General features: G+C 45.6%; 1 protein-coding gene and 1 long non-coding RNA gene across 3 annotated transcripts in view; one reads left to right on the top strand and one right to left on the bottom strand.

Annotated features, from left to right (window-relative positions):
• CA6 (carbonic anhydrase 6) overlaps nt 1-1,782 on the bottom strand; it is a 31,535-nt gene extending 29,753 nt beyond the window's left edge. Inside the window, exon 1 of the mRNA XM_083163294.1 lies at nt 1,325-1,782. Within this exon, the coding sequence (XP_083019420.1) occupies nt 1,325-1,403 (79 nt within the window). The 5' untranslated portion in view covers nt 1,404-1,782. The remainder of the gene's footprint in view (nt 1-1,324) is intronic.
• The window catches only part of LOC146042972 (uncharacterized), a 38,530-nt gene that overhangs the window by 943 nt on the left and 20,424 nt on the right, over nt 1-17,163 (top strand). The window lies entirely within an intron of this gene.

Raw genomic sequence — 17,163 nt, 5'->3', positions numbered from 1 at the left:
ATGTTTGTAAATTTGCTATATTCTCCATTTGTATTGTCAGGCCGTTCACAGCCGATCCGTTTGTACAGAGATCGGCCGTTTGCGGCCAACCTTAGTAAATTTACAACTTAGTGTTTCAACTTGAGGGTAGCATGTGTGGAGTTTATATATTTTCCCCATGATTGCGTGGGTTTCCTATGGATACTCCGGTTTCCCCCCCCACAATCGAAAAATATACTGGCAGGTTATTTGTCTCCCAACAAAAACAAACCCTAGAATGTCTGTGTGTGCGTGTACACGTGGTAGGGAATATAGATTGTAAGCTCCACTGGGGCAGGGACTGATGTCCCTGAATGTTCAACTATTCTCTGTAAAGTGTTGCAGAATGTGTGCGCTATATAAATAACAATAAATTGGCTATAGTGATAAGCTTTCTGATTCAGTTTATAGTTGTAAATAAGAGAATTCAAAACACATACAGGATGTACAAAGTAACATTAGTAAGTGTTGTATTTACACCTTAAGAAGTGATGTTCAATCCTATGCATTTTTTATATCGCTTTTTTCTTAATCAAAAATAACACACAACTCCGGAAACAGCAGCTTGTTAAGTATTTTCCATTTTTCTGTGCACTTTAGTACAGGGATGGGAACTATAGAACTTAAAATGTACAATACATGTTAGGCAAATGACTACTCAAAACAGGTCTACAGCAAACCTCACATAAAAATATCATAAATGATTCTAGTTATACAAACATACTATAATACGTTACATGACAAAAATATCAAATCAAGCATAGAAATACATTGATAAACTTGTCATCATTGGGTCCAGGCATGAAAGCATAGTCCCAGACACCCAAATAAGAATGACTACTGTAACTTTTGATAATTTTCACGTCTCCAATATATAATGACCCCACTGTTAAAGAGTATTGTCTTAAGCCCTGTACACACGCTTAGATTTTTCCCTGTTTTCGATTCGATTTTGCTTATAGAAGCAAAATCGAATCCACATCGAATGGTTTTTAGGACACTTTCGATCTGCATTCGATTCGATGCACGCTCCCGTTTTCTCAAAATCGAATAGAAAAATCTACTGTGCAGCCAAGGAAATCTAGAATTCGATCCAGTAAATCGAATGAGTACATTGTGCCTACATTGTAAAATCGAATCGAATGCAAAAGCACAGATCTAATGCCAAATCGAATGGGATGATCTAATGCCAGATCTAATAGAAAATCGAATCCAACATCAAATTTAAGCGTGTGTACAGGGTTTTAAAGCATCACATCATCTTCTGGGCTCATAGATTTCCCAAATCTGAGGCTTGTCTGCTTACCTTGATAAGTCCAGTCTACCACATGGGAGCGACAGACTATAAAACACAGAGAAAGCAGCAGGTTCACATTAAAGTCCATAATTATCCCCCAGTTGGTACTTTTCTTGTGCTTTTGATCGGAGTTGTGATCTACCTTTTATTCTACAGCTCAGTATGTGTAAATAGTAATTTAAAGTCTATGAAACTTGACTCCCCTCCCACTTCACAAACAGGCTTACCACCCCTCTATGCTTCTATCTACACCAGTGGAACAGGAGTTCAGATAAACTGCACAGCTGCCCTAAGAGGTTCCTATTGATTGACACACACAAGCTTGTCAGGCTTTATCAGCCTGGTTGACAGAGTGTGTGTCATCATTCTGTCCTATAAATCTGCCCAGTAAACATTAGTCTACTGCATGTTCTCCACTTTGTGTATCCAAAGATCATTACATCCTATGGGTCTGTGACTTGGCACAAAATTACTGTAACAAGTAAATGCATTTATAGAAGCAGAGATTTTCAACTTGCAGAATACGCCCTTTAAACTCTATTTTGTGTGAGTTATTAACAGAATTAGTGACCTTTGTGAACTTGGAAGGGGGACTTGCCACACCGGATGTGCCCAGAAAGGGGACTATGCAGGCGCTTTGAGATACGAGTAAATTCGCTCATCCGTAAATAAAACCTGGACTTTTATGGTGTGTACACACAGTGAGATTCCTTTGCTATTTGACTTAAGGGGCATACACACGGAGCGATTTTGTGCTATTTTCTAAGCAATCTGACTAAAGTAAGCACAGATCTCTCTGTGTGTATGTTCCGCAAGATTAAATATCTTAAGCTAAAGGCCCCCATACACTATACGATTTTGGGACGATTTCATCCAATTTCGGCACTTTGGGCCGATAACCGGATGAAATCGCCCCAAAATCGCAGGTGTGTGATGTATGATCCGATCCGATGCGCGGTCCCGTGCGCATCGGACCGGATCAGGGAGGTCGGACGGTCAGCACATAAGATCATCCGACCTCCCTGTATGCTATGCATATGCCTGCCCACCTGTCAGGCATATGCATGCAGACACCGGGGGGTGGGGGAGCACGGCGGGCAGACACACTGACCTGGCTGGGCAGCTGTGATCACAAATAGCAGCGCTGCCGCTGCGGGACGGACGGGACGCACAGTGGCGGCTATTAGATTTTTAAAATCCCTGTCAAATGACCGGCCGTTCTGTGATTGGCTGAGAGCTCTCTCAGCCAATCACAGAACGGCCGGTCATTTGACAGGTCAGCATCACTCGCCGCCGCCCGCCCCCACTACTGCCGCCGCCCGCCCCCACTACTGCCGCCGCCCGCCCCCACTGCTCCTCACCGCCCTGCAGCTCCCCATTTGTTTAACATGTGATAAATCGCAAGCGATTTATCACATGTAAAAACTGGCTCATCAAGTGCCAAATTGTATGTGAGCCTCCCGGGGAGCTGCCGGGCGGCTCACAGGAGAATTGGGTCCGACTTGTCCTAAGGACAAGTCGGCCTAATGTATGGGGGCCTTAAGTCAGTGCTTGCATTCAAAATCTAGTCAAATTGCTTTACAAGTGACTGCAAATATCTCTGTGTGTACAGAATGAGAGATACTGATCACAATACCCTGACTTTTTTTGCTTAAGCAAAATCACTTAGCACAAATTTCTGCATGTGTATGTGCTCCCCATGGGAGATTTGGACACCAGGAAATCACCTACCCTAAACAGCTTAGCAAAATTGCTTAGCACACAACGCTACGTGTGTATGCCCCTTAAGATTCGATTGCTGTGCAATCTTTGCTAACTCTGTACTATTTTACATACAATTCATACTGAATACAAAGGGGTTTGTTTGCAAAGAAGTAAACGGAAAGACAAATGTCCCTTTTTGGGCACACTCTTTTATATACTAATGATTATATGATATGATTGTTCATTTAAAACATAACTTTTAATGGACTATTCATCTAAAAGGAAAGGAGCACTATCAATCCTTTTTAATTAAAAAAACAATTACACATGGCATCAGCATATTAACCATGTCATATTGATAGATCAAATAATAGTGATAATATAAACAATACTGATCTCTATTGTTGTAATCTCTTGATTGCCTTAGCACTGGGGTAGCCAACCCTAGTCCTCGAGAGCTACCAACAGTGCATGTTTTGCAGGTCTCCTCACAGAATCACAAGTGAGCTAATTAGCTCCATCTGTGTATCTTTTAAAAATGTGTCAGTGATTAATGAGTGCAGCTGTGCAGCAGCTAGGTTGTCTGGAAAATGTGAACTGTTGGTAGCTCTCGAGGGCTAGGGTTGACTACCACTGCTTAGCATATCACAATATTCATCTTGATCAGTTTTACCCAGGTGATCCCACACCTATTTGGTCTGTATTAGTTAATTGCTATTTGTACTTTATATTTTAAGACAGATGCTATAACATCTGGGAATTGATGGATACTTGTAGTCTAGAAAAGCCCACGTGAATAGGTGCTACCACAGCCGGTGGCTCCTGTGTATCTGCTGTTTAATCACCACACCTGTGTTACCGTACCAGTTATTCGCCAGGAGTCTCCTTTCTGGTTACTAGACTGGCCCCTTGCTGGCAACGCTGGAATCCAGCCAGGAATAGGGTATATTGGTAACTGCTCAGGAGGTGGTGTCAAATGAGAGTACCAGGTTGGTTGTGTACGGGAACTAGGGTACAGAACACTTCTGCTTTCCAGTCCGGCACAGTGTGTCTCCCTGGTGCTTTTCAGTATTGCAGTAATGACACTTAAGCCCAGATGGATGAGAGAGTGTTGGAGAGTGAATCACAGTGGCAGAGAGTCAGATCGCCAGTAAGCAGACTTCTGCTTTCAAGAATCTGTCAAAGCATTGAAGCCCTGATGAGAGAGTCTTGTATTAGCTGGTTTGTTTCTGATAAAGAATTAAGACCAGAGCAAGGTGGAAACAGAGACAAGTATACTCAGGTAATTATGTGGTTGAGCATCTGGTGCAAAAAATTGCACTTATCATACAGGTTAAGAGAAGATTCCCTCCACACTGAGAGATATTCTAGTGAGAAGGTACACCAAATATTCGCCAGCTGGCAGATTTTGTATAGTATCACATTCACAGTTTCCAAATCTTATGCTTTTTCCTATAATAGCCAGTCAGATGCTCAGGAGTTAATCTCACTTGTTTAGTCAATGTGTTAATGTGTTATATTATTGCAGGTTATCAAAAAGAAATGCACAGAGTCTTTCATCCAATAAATTGCACGGTGTGTTGCTTATTAACAAACAGGAAACAGACATTCCTGTGTTTTTGCAGCAGATATTCCGCAGTGCTCAATTCTAATGACACAGGCTTTTTTTCACCCCAAATGGTGACTTAATGCGGTGGGTGTTACCTATCCTGTGGCCGCATTGTTCACCGAGTGGAATCCTAAATCAGGCGGTAGCGGCTCCGGTGGAGTTGCCGTGCATCTCTCTCCTGCACTGCACCTGGGGATGGCGTAGGACTGACGAAGCCAACAGGTGAAACGCGTATCCAGCCCGGGTGCAGTACAGGAGTGAGATGCACGGCAACTCCACCGGAGCCGCTGCCGCCTGATTTAGGATTCCACTTGGTGAACAGTGTCAAATAAGTGATTACTGGATAAACTTATACCTGGTAATGGAGGGTTAGAAAAGCTGTGGAGGTTTGCTGAATACTCGGGAAGCCAATCCCAGGGCACTCTTTAATCCCAGGATTTGGGATTGAAAATGCTCAATCCCGTGATTCCTGGGATTGGCTTCCCTAATAAAAAAACCTGCCCGCTGCCCGCAGGCTTGGACTGGCCCGGCGGGGGACCAGGGGATTCCTTGTTAGGCCCCGCTAATTTTTGACCCCACCCACTTTTTGAGGTGGGCGGGGTCTTGCAGAAGACTTTATCCCCGGTCCCCCTCCGGGCGTGTGGAGCACGCTGAGCCGCTGCCAGAAGCTGGAGTGGGTGGGGGAGGCAGTGGAAAGGCCGGAGTGAGGGAGCTGGGAGGAGCCGGGAGGAGCGGCAGCAGGATGACAGGATGGCTGACGTCATGATGTCACACGCCGGACCCGCCCACATAGTGATATCATACGTCAGACATGCCCTCGGTGGGCCCCTGCCCTCCCAGTCCAACGCTGGTGGTGCGGCCGGAAGCTAGGTGGTGCAGCTGGGAGCTAGGTGGGCAGGCTGTTTATGCGGGAGCCAGGCAGGACGCACTAGAATGGGGCGGGAGGGCAGCGCGCCCAGGATTGAGGCGGGCTGTACGTCCTGTGCAGCATGACCTCTGACATCATCACACTGCGCAGAACCGCACTGCTTAGGCCGGTAGAAGCCTGGCCGTGTCTGAGCACCTGCTCGGCATTAGACTGAGCATGCGCAGTCTAGTCCCGAAATCCTGGGATTGAAAACTGCAATCGGTTTTGGGGGCCAAATCCCAGGATCCCACCAATCCTAGGATTAGCCACCCTACTGAATATCCTCTAAGTTATGACTCTCAATGTGTATCCTTGGCCAACATTTTACTGGGATTGTTCACTGCACACCCATATTAACATATAGAGGACATGTTGCATTCTATATTGCTGCAATGTGAACCACCAATTACAAATAGATGGGCTCTGCTGCTCTGTTTTCCTGAAACCAGAGTTATGCCCCTTTCATACAGCACTTTTTACCCGTTTTTTTTTATCGTTTTAAAGCGGTAATTTTTGCAGTCTGAATGGTGCAGAGTGAATTTACCAGAATTTACTTTATACAGGTGTATGTTCTAAGATTGTTTTTTTTAAGTATTTTCTTTCCTAATTTAAATAGTGACAATCATTTTGATTGAAATCATTCATATTATCTTGTTATTACTGGTATAATATGTATCCATCTGCAATAAAACATCCTATCTGTTATCTTCTAAAAGGTGCTAAAAAATAAGTAGATTCTGATTGGTTGCCCATGTGAAACAGAACTCCCCCCCTTAGTTCATTTCCCCCGTGGTGTCAGGAAGAAGGGATGGTGTCTATGTAAACCTGTGTTGCGGCATGTTCTGATCTGCATGGATTTCCACCTAAATAATCATCAAGGACAGATCAGCGAATCCTGCTCTGTGTTTACAGGCAGCTTGGTTATTGCTGAGTATTGCCATCTATTTTTGACATATCAAGTACCAAGTAATTGTAGCATTTGTTGCAAATGATGAGCACCTATCATGAATTACAGAAATACATCAAATAAACCGCAACAGAGGACTTAAGATCTAAGGCATAAAGCAGAGAAGCTGAAGGATTTAAGCAGCCTACACACGGAAAGATTTACTGAGCATTCTGAGCGATGCTAGATCACTCAGAATGCTCAGCACACAGCAATGTATGCTGAGCAATCTGTCAAGGACAGCAAAGCCGGCCCTAAGCATAGGCATACCAGGCAATTGCCTAGGGCGGCGCCTATGCCTAGGGGTGGCATCTGTATGACTGTATGACTTCTACCCGGCCAGGTGCGGCGTACCCCCACGTGATGCGCGGTGACGGGGACGGCTCAGTGCTCACGCAGCCCTCACTGACACACTGTCGCACCTCCACCAGCCACCGCTCGTGTGCTGGGAGAAGGAGGAGGGACAGAATGTGTGTGTGTATAAAATATATATATATATAAATATAGAGGCACTCCAGCGGACTTAGGAAAAAAGATTTAATGTGCAATGACCCCGTATATATATATATATATATCTGTTATATATTTGGCTACATCTGTCACTCAAAGTGTGTGAGTGTGTGTCTAATGCTGGGTGGAGCCTCTGACTCACATGGCTGACTCACATGACAGAGAACCAGCCAAGTGAGCCCACAGTGCCAGACACCCTCTGCCTCCCCATGTTGCCCAGCTACTCCACAGCCACCAGGTGAGCACCCCGCAAGGCCCCCCCCATGACAACCCCCTCCCGCGATTCGCGTCATCCCCCCGCGATTCACGGCAAAACCCCCGCCCCCCCCCGCGACCCCCTCTCCCGCGACCCTGAGGAAGGACGGTGACGTCAGAAACGCGTTGGTGTACAGGGACGCTGGACACAGGAAAGGCTGATATCTACCCTACCATCAGGGCATCACAGATTGTTCCAACTCATTCCGGGTGAGGAGGAATAATACAGTGTTATTGGTCTCTACCTGTGCAAAGCTCCCACTGTTTTACTACATTTTATTGTATGTTTTTTATCCATTTGGGAATTAAAATTTGTTTTGTAGAAAATCTGGTGACCGCGTATACTTTGGTCTATTGAAAAGGAGTGAGTGACTAAAGAACACGCTACGTGAATATAGGGACCTAAACACAGGTCAGTTTGTCTCCTTATGCCTATGATGTGCGTTGCTGGTTGATTCTGGAGTGATTTTGGAGAACACACTTTGTCCAAAGATACCTTTATGTGAATATAGGGACCATTTCCCAGGTCAGTTCGTGGAATCATTTGTGACATGTGGATTGGTGAATAAAGATTTTTGGACAAAGAAAACGCTATGTGTACATAGGGACCCACACTCAGGTCAGTGTGGTCCAATAGTGATATTCACTGGGATCCCAGTAGGACTTGTGGAAATTAAAGAGGAAGCCTCTTCACGAGTCATCATTTATAATCAGCGCCGGTTGTTGTTCTCTCATATATATATATATATATATATATATATAGAGAGAGAGAGAGAGAGAGAGAGAGAGAAAGAGAGAAAGCGTAGAGAGCGCTAGAGGTTCTAAACCACCTACAAATATAATCACCACTATGATTTATGGTGCAATTGAAATAACAAAATACAGTTAAAAAACTTTTATTAAAATTCCATAGTTCACATCAGGATTTCATCTTTAGGATGTAGTTTCAATAATCCAACGCGTTTCGTCTTGAAAAATACTTCATCAGGGGCTTTTAATGCACAGAAGTTGGAAATCAACAATTGTGCTGAAACATACAGTATGTCCTTAAAACGGATGGTATTTCCGAGGTGTTGTAATCTCTATTGTGGTATGGTATCACGACCTTCACATGAAGGTGAATTTTAGCTGGATAATGAGTCCACACTGGTATCCAGATGATAGATATATGAATCCTTAATGCCAGATGATAACAGGGATTAGCCTGTATTTCAAAAGAGCAGGATGACTAGATGGTCTATAGTCCACCTCAGGTTAGGGTTAGCAATCCAATGACGACCAGATAGCCAACCCAATACGGGACAGTATCTGTTAGATAGTGACACGCAGGTACTCCTGATAGTGAGAATATATATATATATATACAATGGTACAGAACGGTTGGCACTCCAGAAATAAAGACAGAAGTCAAAGGTGGAGTTCCAACGTTTCAAATGTTATTCTAACATTTTTCTGTCTTTATTTATTTCTGGAGTGCCACCCGTTCTGTACCTGTATATTGGAGCGAGTCTCACCCTCTTCTCCTGGGAGGGCACCCGGCTTTTCTTGTTGTGCTTTATGGAGTGCCGGCCATCTCTTGGATTTGCGATATATATATATATATATATATATATATATATATATATATATATATATAAGATATGTGCGGCGGCCACTTTTTCGAGTTTTGGTTTTGGATCTGTATCTCCCTTTGTGTTTTTGATCTGGATTGGTTTTGGATCTGGATTGGTTTTGGCAAAACCACCCTTGCGAGTTTTGGTTTTGGATCTGGATTTTTATGAAAAAATTGCTAAAAATTGCTAAAATAACAGAATTTGGGCCTGTTTTTGCCCCTAAAGTATTTTTGACCTCAATAACATTAGTTTCCGCTCATTTCTAGTACATTTTGATCACTTCACAGCTCACAAAATTGTTTTCATTTACTGTAGTTGGGCCAAAAGGGTATACCGAGGTAGCTGGATGACTAACCTAAGCTGTACACAGCCCCTGTACACAGCCCCTGTACACAGCCCCTGTATAGGTAGGTAGGTTAGTAAGCCAAAGTAGACCTGGGTTAGCGAGTAGGCTGACACGCACAAAGTTCATGCAGGCATTGGCAAATATAGCAGATGGCTGGCGTCTGTGTGTTGGTATAGCAGGTAGACACAGTTAGTAATAAGCCCAAACTGCAGGAGTCACGTTTATGCGCTCATAGTTGCGGGTATAATAACACTCACTGAGTTTGAGGATTGGTGTGGCACCTCTGTAAGCTGCTTGGAGATCATGTGCTGAAGGTATGCACACAGATGGCGGCTTCCCATGTGGTGATGAGCGTTGGTGGTGGCGGTGGACGTCCAGCCGAATGTACGGACGGCAAAGGTCTCTGGGGGTAAGGGCGGAAGTCTGTAACAAGTCTGCGGTTTAGCACTGGCGGAAGTGGAGCAACGCGTTTCGTCTCCCAAACAACTGGAGACTTTTTCTAGCTCGTTACAGGAAATATATCAAGTCTGCCTTTTTAACTTAAAGTGTCCACTGGTCCAGATTTAAGTGCTCTATTTTATGTATATGTGTATGTGTTTGTGCTAATTATACTCCAATTTTAGTTTATTACCCACCTTTATCTTTAACATATTATTTGTGTCTATATAAAATCTTTTTTTTATTTAATCACAGCGTGTCCTCCTTCATTGTGCTTGGCGTGTTATATATCATATTTACCTATATGAACTACTGTCCTGATTGACAGCGCAGTGTGTATCCCCTATAAACAAAAATTCACATAATGCCACACGGATTAAGCCAAAATTCACATAATGCCACACGGATTGAGCCAGAATTCACATAATGCCACACAGATTACATGCTCGTTGCAAAGGGGGAATACATGCTTGCGGTAAATGGGCGACAGCCGCCGCCAGGCAGAAGTGATAGCCACTGACAGTGGCAGAGCCTGGCTGTATTCAGGTCCCAGCTATTTGAAATAATACCCCTTTCACACCAGAAAATGCATTCCAAGGTTGGCCCCTTTTACACCAGCCTAGTCCCTGCATTTTCTGGTGTGAGGGGGAGAGAAAACCACCCCTCCCCCCTTTAACCAGTTATCTCATTTAACCGGTTATATCTTCGGAACCAACTGACCCATTTACATGAGACAAGTATCATATTGAAGAACTTTTGAGTGGGCTTTGAATGATTTTGGTCCAGTGAAACTGGAGTGTTTGGTTCCAGAGTAATCTGCCCTCAAAGGCCATGAAATTACATTTCAAAAATAATAAAATTGGTTTATCCGCAATATCTCTGGAACCGATTGACCGATATGGACCAGAAAAAGTTTTTAAAAATAGCGCTGAGCCAGGTGTATATATAATTGTTATTTATTAACCAATAAAAATCAGTTTTACTTATGTAAAAACATATAATATACAATTCAATTATATATAAGTACCGGCCAGTACTACACAGAAAAATATAAAATAAAAAACCTATATATATTGGCAGTTGGCACCGTGCTCCTTACTTGAAGTTAGTAGGCTCACTTATTTATTATGATGTTTCTCCTGGTAACCTTAGGTTAGTAACACAGTTAGTCTTGTGTCCCAAAGTTTAGCTCTCTCACAGCTACTTCAGGTGGTTTGTTACTTAGCATGCATGCTTAAATGGTTAGTATAGGTTACACTCATTAGTATGACAGAGACAAAACAAAGCTCAATTGAGCTATCACTTGCCACTCTTCCCAGCTGAGTCCTTTGGAATTAAGGTGGTGGTGTCCCGGCTGCTGATTCCCTGCAAAGCAAAGCAGCCCTTCAAGGTTCTTCCACGCTCAGGGATGGGCAGTCAGGATACTTGTATAGCTGTATAGCTTAGTGGTGGTACCGGCACCTATGCAGTCTCCTTAGGGTCTCCTTAATGCGTTTCCCCGCCTCTCACTCGGCGGCTTCCTCAGAAGGATATGTGAACCAGCCTGTTATGAAAATGAAGGCCCAGCGATTTGGAATTGAATGGGATCAACGACAAGCTTCTGTGATGCCAGGGGAGGAACTGGCAGCCATCGGAACCGGGTGAGGGTCGAAATTAACGTATCATCCTATGGGGAAAAACGTTACTGCTTTGCCAGGGGATATCTCTGGTTCCCAGGGGGCTAGAGACACGGGTCTGGGCTCGTCAGAAAGCCCTGGTCCTCAGCTAACGAGGCGAAGCAGGAAGGGACATCGACAAGATTTATTAACATCTTGTCTGCCAAAGCGGGGGATCGCTAACTCCCCCCTCAGGCGATGTCACCTCCTGGAGATAGCGCATCAGTTTACACTGATGCGCTGTCTCCTGTCCCCCGGGCCGGCCGGACTGGGCATGCGCGGGATCTCGCTACTCACGCGAGATCCCTAGCGCAGCCCATACCTAACAGCAGGGACAGCCAAAACCAGCAGCAGGCGGAACGGTCAGCGATGCTGACCGTTCATACATTCGGCCTGCTATCATTTAGATATCATACATTCGGCCTGCTATCATTTAGATAGCAGCGCCGATAGCATAGCGCCCCTGTCCTTTACCGCATCTCGGCTCCTTCATACATGGGGGAGAAGCGGTATCAGTGCACATAACGTGCGCTGATACCCCTTCCCCCCCATAACGCCCAGTCATACATCTGCCCCTTTGTTCTTTAGGCACCGTCATAGCATGTAAGTGTGGGATATGAATTTATGTGTAGTAGTATGGCTGCGCACGGGGTTCGCATTATTAGTTCACCTGATTCCTGTACTCCATTTACGTAACTCTGCGAACCAAGATGGCGGCCATACCATTCTATTGTGGTGTACATGCAACTGGCAGCCTCCATGCTCCACTTCTCCATCCCGTCACTATGTAAGAGAGCGAGAAGTGAAAGATAATAAACAGTTAGGATGTGACCCAAATATGGAGGAGACACTGATGTTTAAGTTGGTAATAGAAGGGGGGAGAGAGATAGTATAGCAGGAAAATGGGAAGAAAGGGATAAGGGGGAGGGAGAGAAGAAAGAAGGGGAGGGCTACCCTCCCCCTCCCCCCAGGGCGAGACCATACTTAAGGAAGGGGCAGATCAGGAGGGAAGCGAGTGAGCAGTCAGCAGAGGAAGTGTTTGTCCGCCCTGCCCATACCAAGATGAAGAAGGAGGGAACACCACGCAGCATTCAGTATCAACAGAACACGTCACAGTAGGCGGTAGTACTGCAGGCCAGCCAAGGTATGGTGCCAGGAAAACAGAGGCACCCCCAGCTCCATGAGAATGGGGGAGGGGAGAGGAGCTGGGGTTTTGAGGTCCTAAGGGGTGTGGAATGGTGGGTTTATGTTTTCTGTGCATATGTAGCCAACATGTATATAACAGGTCGCAACCTCAATGTGAAGTAATTACTGTATATAAATATGCTTTCATTTCCAAATGCTAGACTTTGGCTGTACAATGTACTAATTTGTCTCAAGTTAAATTCATATGATAAAATATCACAGGATCTCTGTGTTCTCACAGACTAAGAACTCCCCTAATCTCTTATGGTTCTTTTGAAGTAGGTGGGAGGCAAAAAGGATGAAGACAAGGAGCAGTCTGAGATCCAGCCTGCTTTAGGTATAGAGTTAAAAGTGGTCCTGGAGAGGTGGAGAACCTCATTTCTGTCTACCACCGAATCCCTCCCCCCATTAGGCAAAACCAGGGCCAGTGTTAGGGTTTTTGGCTCCCCCCTGTAAACTATAAAGCTTTTCTGTATGAATTACTGGGCTGGGCCAAAGTGGAGGTTGAACTAGTAGCACACGCAGGGGCATAGAAAGGAGACCGTCCCTGCAAACGGCTCCACCAGGTGCCGGGGGTCTGCCCATGTGCGAATAGTGCTGGCCCCCCCTGACAGCAGTGACCCACCAGCAGTGCAGTAAGTAGCCCATAGGCTACAATTACTACTATTTAAAAATAGCTTTAGCTGCGGGAACCGATGCAATGCTGCCTGATATTGGTATTTTGGACAGCATCATACCCTCCAACATCTGAAGGGCCAAAATCGGTACACACAAAGAAAGTGGGTGTGGCCATAAGCAAAGTGGGCGTGGCCATAAGCAAAGTGGGCATGGGCATATGTAAAGTGGGCATGGCCACCCACTTTCCGGGCATTTAAAATAAAAATAGAGCGCTTATAATATAAATATTTAAATTTTACATCTCCACACTTCTCTTGACTCTTATCCATCGTGACACACCGGCTGCAGGCTGCAGCCGGTGCGTCACGATGGATAAGAGTCAAGAGAAGTGTGGAGATTTAATATTTAAAGTACCAGTACAGCCAGGCCTAAACCACCTAAGTTTCTGCAGTGCACTTACAGTGTGTGCGGGTGGCAGGCTCCTCCGCAGGGGCGGGCTGGGCCGGGGGGCAGGGTGCCATGTGCCCCCCAGGCCGCTCTATCAGTTACTGCTATGGGCCGCTTGGTTACCTCCTCCTGTAGCCGCGGCTTTCAAAACTTGGCCGCAGCTACAGTAACATGGATGCAGCTACAATAACATGGCCGGCGGCCTCCATACTCAGGATATAGGGGAGGGCTGTGTGCTGTGTGTTCCTCCTGGCAGGGACTGTCGCTGCGTGGGTGACGTCATGACGCTGACGCCACCCACGACCCTTGCATTTGCTTCTGTGGAGGAAGAGCCGTTCCGGGACAGCGTTCAGCCAGGCTGTGTCAATGGCACAGGAAAGCATGAAAGCAGGGCAGAGAGAGCCGGGAGCTGCAGGAGTGCCATTGCAGCATACGGACCTGGATTCGGAGGCAGGTGTAAGTTCAAAGGCCTGTGTGTGTGGTGTCCTCCTGGTATTATTATTGTTATTTTACAGGGGGAGCAGCCTGTGGTGTCCTCCTGTTATGCAGGGGGAGGGGAGCAGCCTGTGGTGTCCTCCTGTTATTATTATGCAGGGGGAGCAGCCTGTGTGTGGTGTCCTGGTATTATTATTGTTATTTTACAGGGGGAGCAGCCTGTGGTGTCCTCCTGTTATGCAGGGGTAGGGGAGCAGCCTGTGGTGTCCTCCTGTTATTATTATGCAGGGGGAGTAGCCTGTGTTTGGTGGTGTCCTGGTATTATTGTTATTTTACAGGGAGAGCAGCCTGTGGTGTCCTCCTGTTATTATTATTATGCAGTGGGAGCAGGCCTTTGGTGTCCTGGTATTATTATTATTATTATTATTATTATTATTATTATACAGGAGGAGCATCCTGTGGTGTCCTCCTGTTATTATGCAGGGGGAGCAGGCCTGTAGTGTCCTGGTATTATATTATTATTATTATTATTATTATTATACAGTGGAAGCAGCCTGTAGTGTCCTGTTATTATACGGGGGGAGCAGCCTGTGGGATCCTGTTATCAAACATTAGGAACAGCCTGTGATTTGTTTTTGCTGTTGTTGTTGTTATTATTATAATACAAGTGGAGCAGCCTGTGGTGTTATTATACAGGGTCAGCAGCCTGCGGTGGCCTGTTCTTTTTATTACACAGGGGAGCAGCCTCTGATATTATTATACTCCAAAATATATATATATAGTAGTGACAAAAGGCATCACGGCGTGGCCTGCTACGCTCCATTCTGCTACCTCACTGGACAGCTGCTCACGACACCGGCTTCCTGCTTCTCTGCTACTCAAGCCAGCGTCAGCGCTGACAGGTACCGGAGTGTGTGAACGGCGACGACCGTGTGAGCTTTTGTTGCCTTGTTGGCATATGTTTACATCGTGTGGTATCCAGCCCACAGAGCTTTGCTTTTAGGTACTACAGATGGGGCCGGGCTCTTCTTTGGTGGCGAATCGCCAGAACGTCACCGCTGGCGATCCGCCAGCAGCCCGGCTCACCATCTGACTGAGGCGCTCGTGCGTCTCACGCGCGTCTCAATCTCCGTCAGCGGGGCGACGGGAACCCTGTTTGTCTCTGCTTCAGGGAGACGGACAGGGTTAGGGGGGGGTGCGGGCAGGCGGCGGGGACCCCCGGGTGACCGCCGACAAGCCGGCAGTGACCTGGGGGAATCGCTGGAAGCGGGACGCGCGCCCCTCTCCTGCGCGCGCGTCCCCTTCTCGCTATACAGATGGCGGCTGGCGGGGGATGGCGGCTGGCGTCGCCATCGCCATCCCCTGCAAAGATGAGCCATGCCCCATCTGTAGCAATCATTTGTTATTACCGAGGAGCCTAGTAAACTCTGTTTTTTTAATAAAGTTACTCTTTTAATACGCAAGGAAGCGCTCTTTTCCTTTTCCATTGTTCTCTCTCTCTCTATATATATCTCAATATATATATATATATACCCCTGACGAAAACCAGAACCTCTGGTTGAAACGGCTGTTGGGTCAGCTGTACACGATGTTTGTACGTAACATGCCTGCATTGTAAACTCCAATACAATCTTTTTCATCCACAAAAACGAGTGCTGGTCCTTTCTTGCTTTTTCTGCCTGCTACGGAGATTGGGTGAGTGAGTTTCCTTATCATTACTATATGGACTCTGCACCGTGCCTTTATACTCAGAGTGAGTGCCTACCTGCCTGTTCTGCTATATATATCTATATATCTATATATCTATATATATATATATATATATATATTATAGTAAATATATATATATATATATATATATATCCATACAGAACAAAAAAGTGGCACTCCAAGGTCTTGATAAAGTGGATATATTTCAGGTGATAGCTGACTTTTTAGATCTCACATGCTCCATTTTCAAAGTGAAATGGTGAGACACTTTGAAAACGGAGCATGTGAGCTCTGAAACGTCAGCTATCACCTGAAATATATCCACTTAATCAAGACCTTGGAGTGCCACTTTTTTGTTCTGTATGGATCTGCACATCTTGTTTTGAGGGCACAGAGGCAGCTGACTTTGAAGGGAGAGTGCCAGGCCACCACACATCTTATATATATATATATATATATATATATATATATATTTATTACAAAAAAACTCCATTTAACGCTGTTACTTATGGGCCGGTGCTCTGGACTTGCCCCCCAGGCTAAAAGTTGCCAGCCAGCCCCTGCTCCTCCGGCTGGAGGAGTTCTACTCCTCCCATGAGTGGTGCGTGGTGCCGGCACGTGACGTCATGACGCACGGCACCGGCCCGCGCATTGCACTCTTGGGAACGGGTGATGGGGAGGAGGGGGGAGAACTCAGGCAGCACACGGAGCCAGGGCTTGAAGTTACATATGCGGCGCCGCGCATATGTAACTTCATGTGAGCCTGACTCTGACCGCTGAAAATGCGGTACATTCGGTACAATTGCAATTTGCCGGTACAGACTGTTACAAAACGGTACTGTACCGGCAAATTCGGTACAGTTGGAGGGTATGCAGCATTGCATCCCCCACAGAAACCTAGGTGGGATGCGGCTGTGAGTGGGGCAGGAGGGATTGCTGCAGGTATCATTTGGGAGGTGCTCAATAGTTGCGGCTAACCCTCAAAAACGTGTTTATTTCTTAAAAATTTGCTGCAAATATTCAATGTTTAATGTTTAATTAATAGCGAGAGATACTGATCTCTACACTCCTTCCTGCATCACTTGCAGTGACTTACATACTTCTTACATCTTGGTGGTGGAAGGAAAGTCACTGTAATTATCCCAAGTCAGTCCCCTATCTGGAGCCTTTGTTTTGCGTTCACACACAGAGATCTTCTTGGCAGTTGTTTTCCAGTTGGCAACTATGCAAACCTCAACAGTGTGAACATTTGGTTTTGGTTAACATCTCCTTTAATAAACTCCAACCGAAGAAAGGAGACATATACTTTACAAACATGTATAAATCCAGTTTAACAAGGCTTTAGCTGAGAAAGAGTCAGGGAAATACAATTGTTTTGTATAGCTTTAATCCTAAGGCAGGGAGGAGCCCTAGGTATGGCAGGTAAGTGAGATCATTAAAGTGGTCACAGCAGCAGGAGGAGCGGGTGCT

Source organism: Crinia signifera, chromosome 19 (genome assembly GCF_055691185.1).
Source record: "Crinia signifera chromosome 19, ASM5569118v1, whole genome shotgun sequence".
In the NCBI taxonomy this organism is placed as follows: Eukaryota; Metazoa; Chordata; class Amphibia; order Anura; family Myobatrachidae; genus Crinia; species Crinia signifera.
This window is presented reverse-complemented; position numbering and strand designations above follow the sequence as displayed.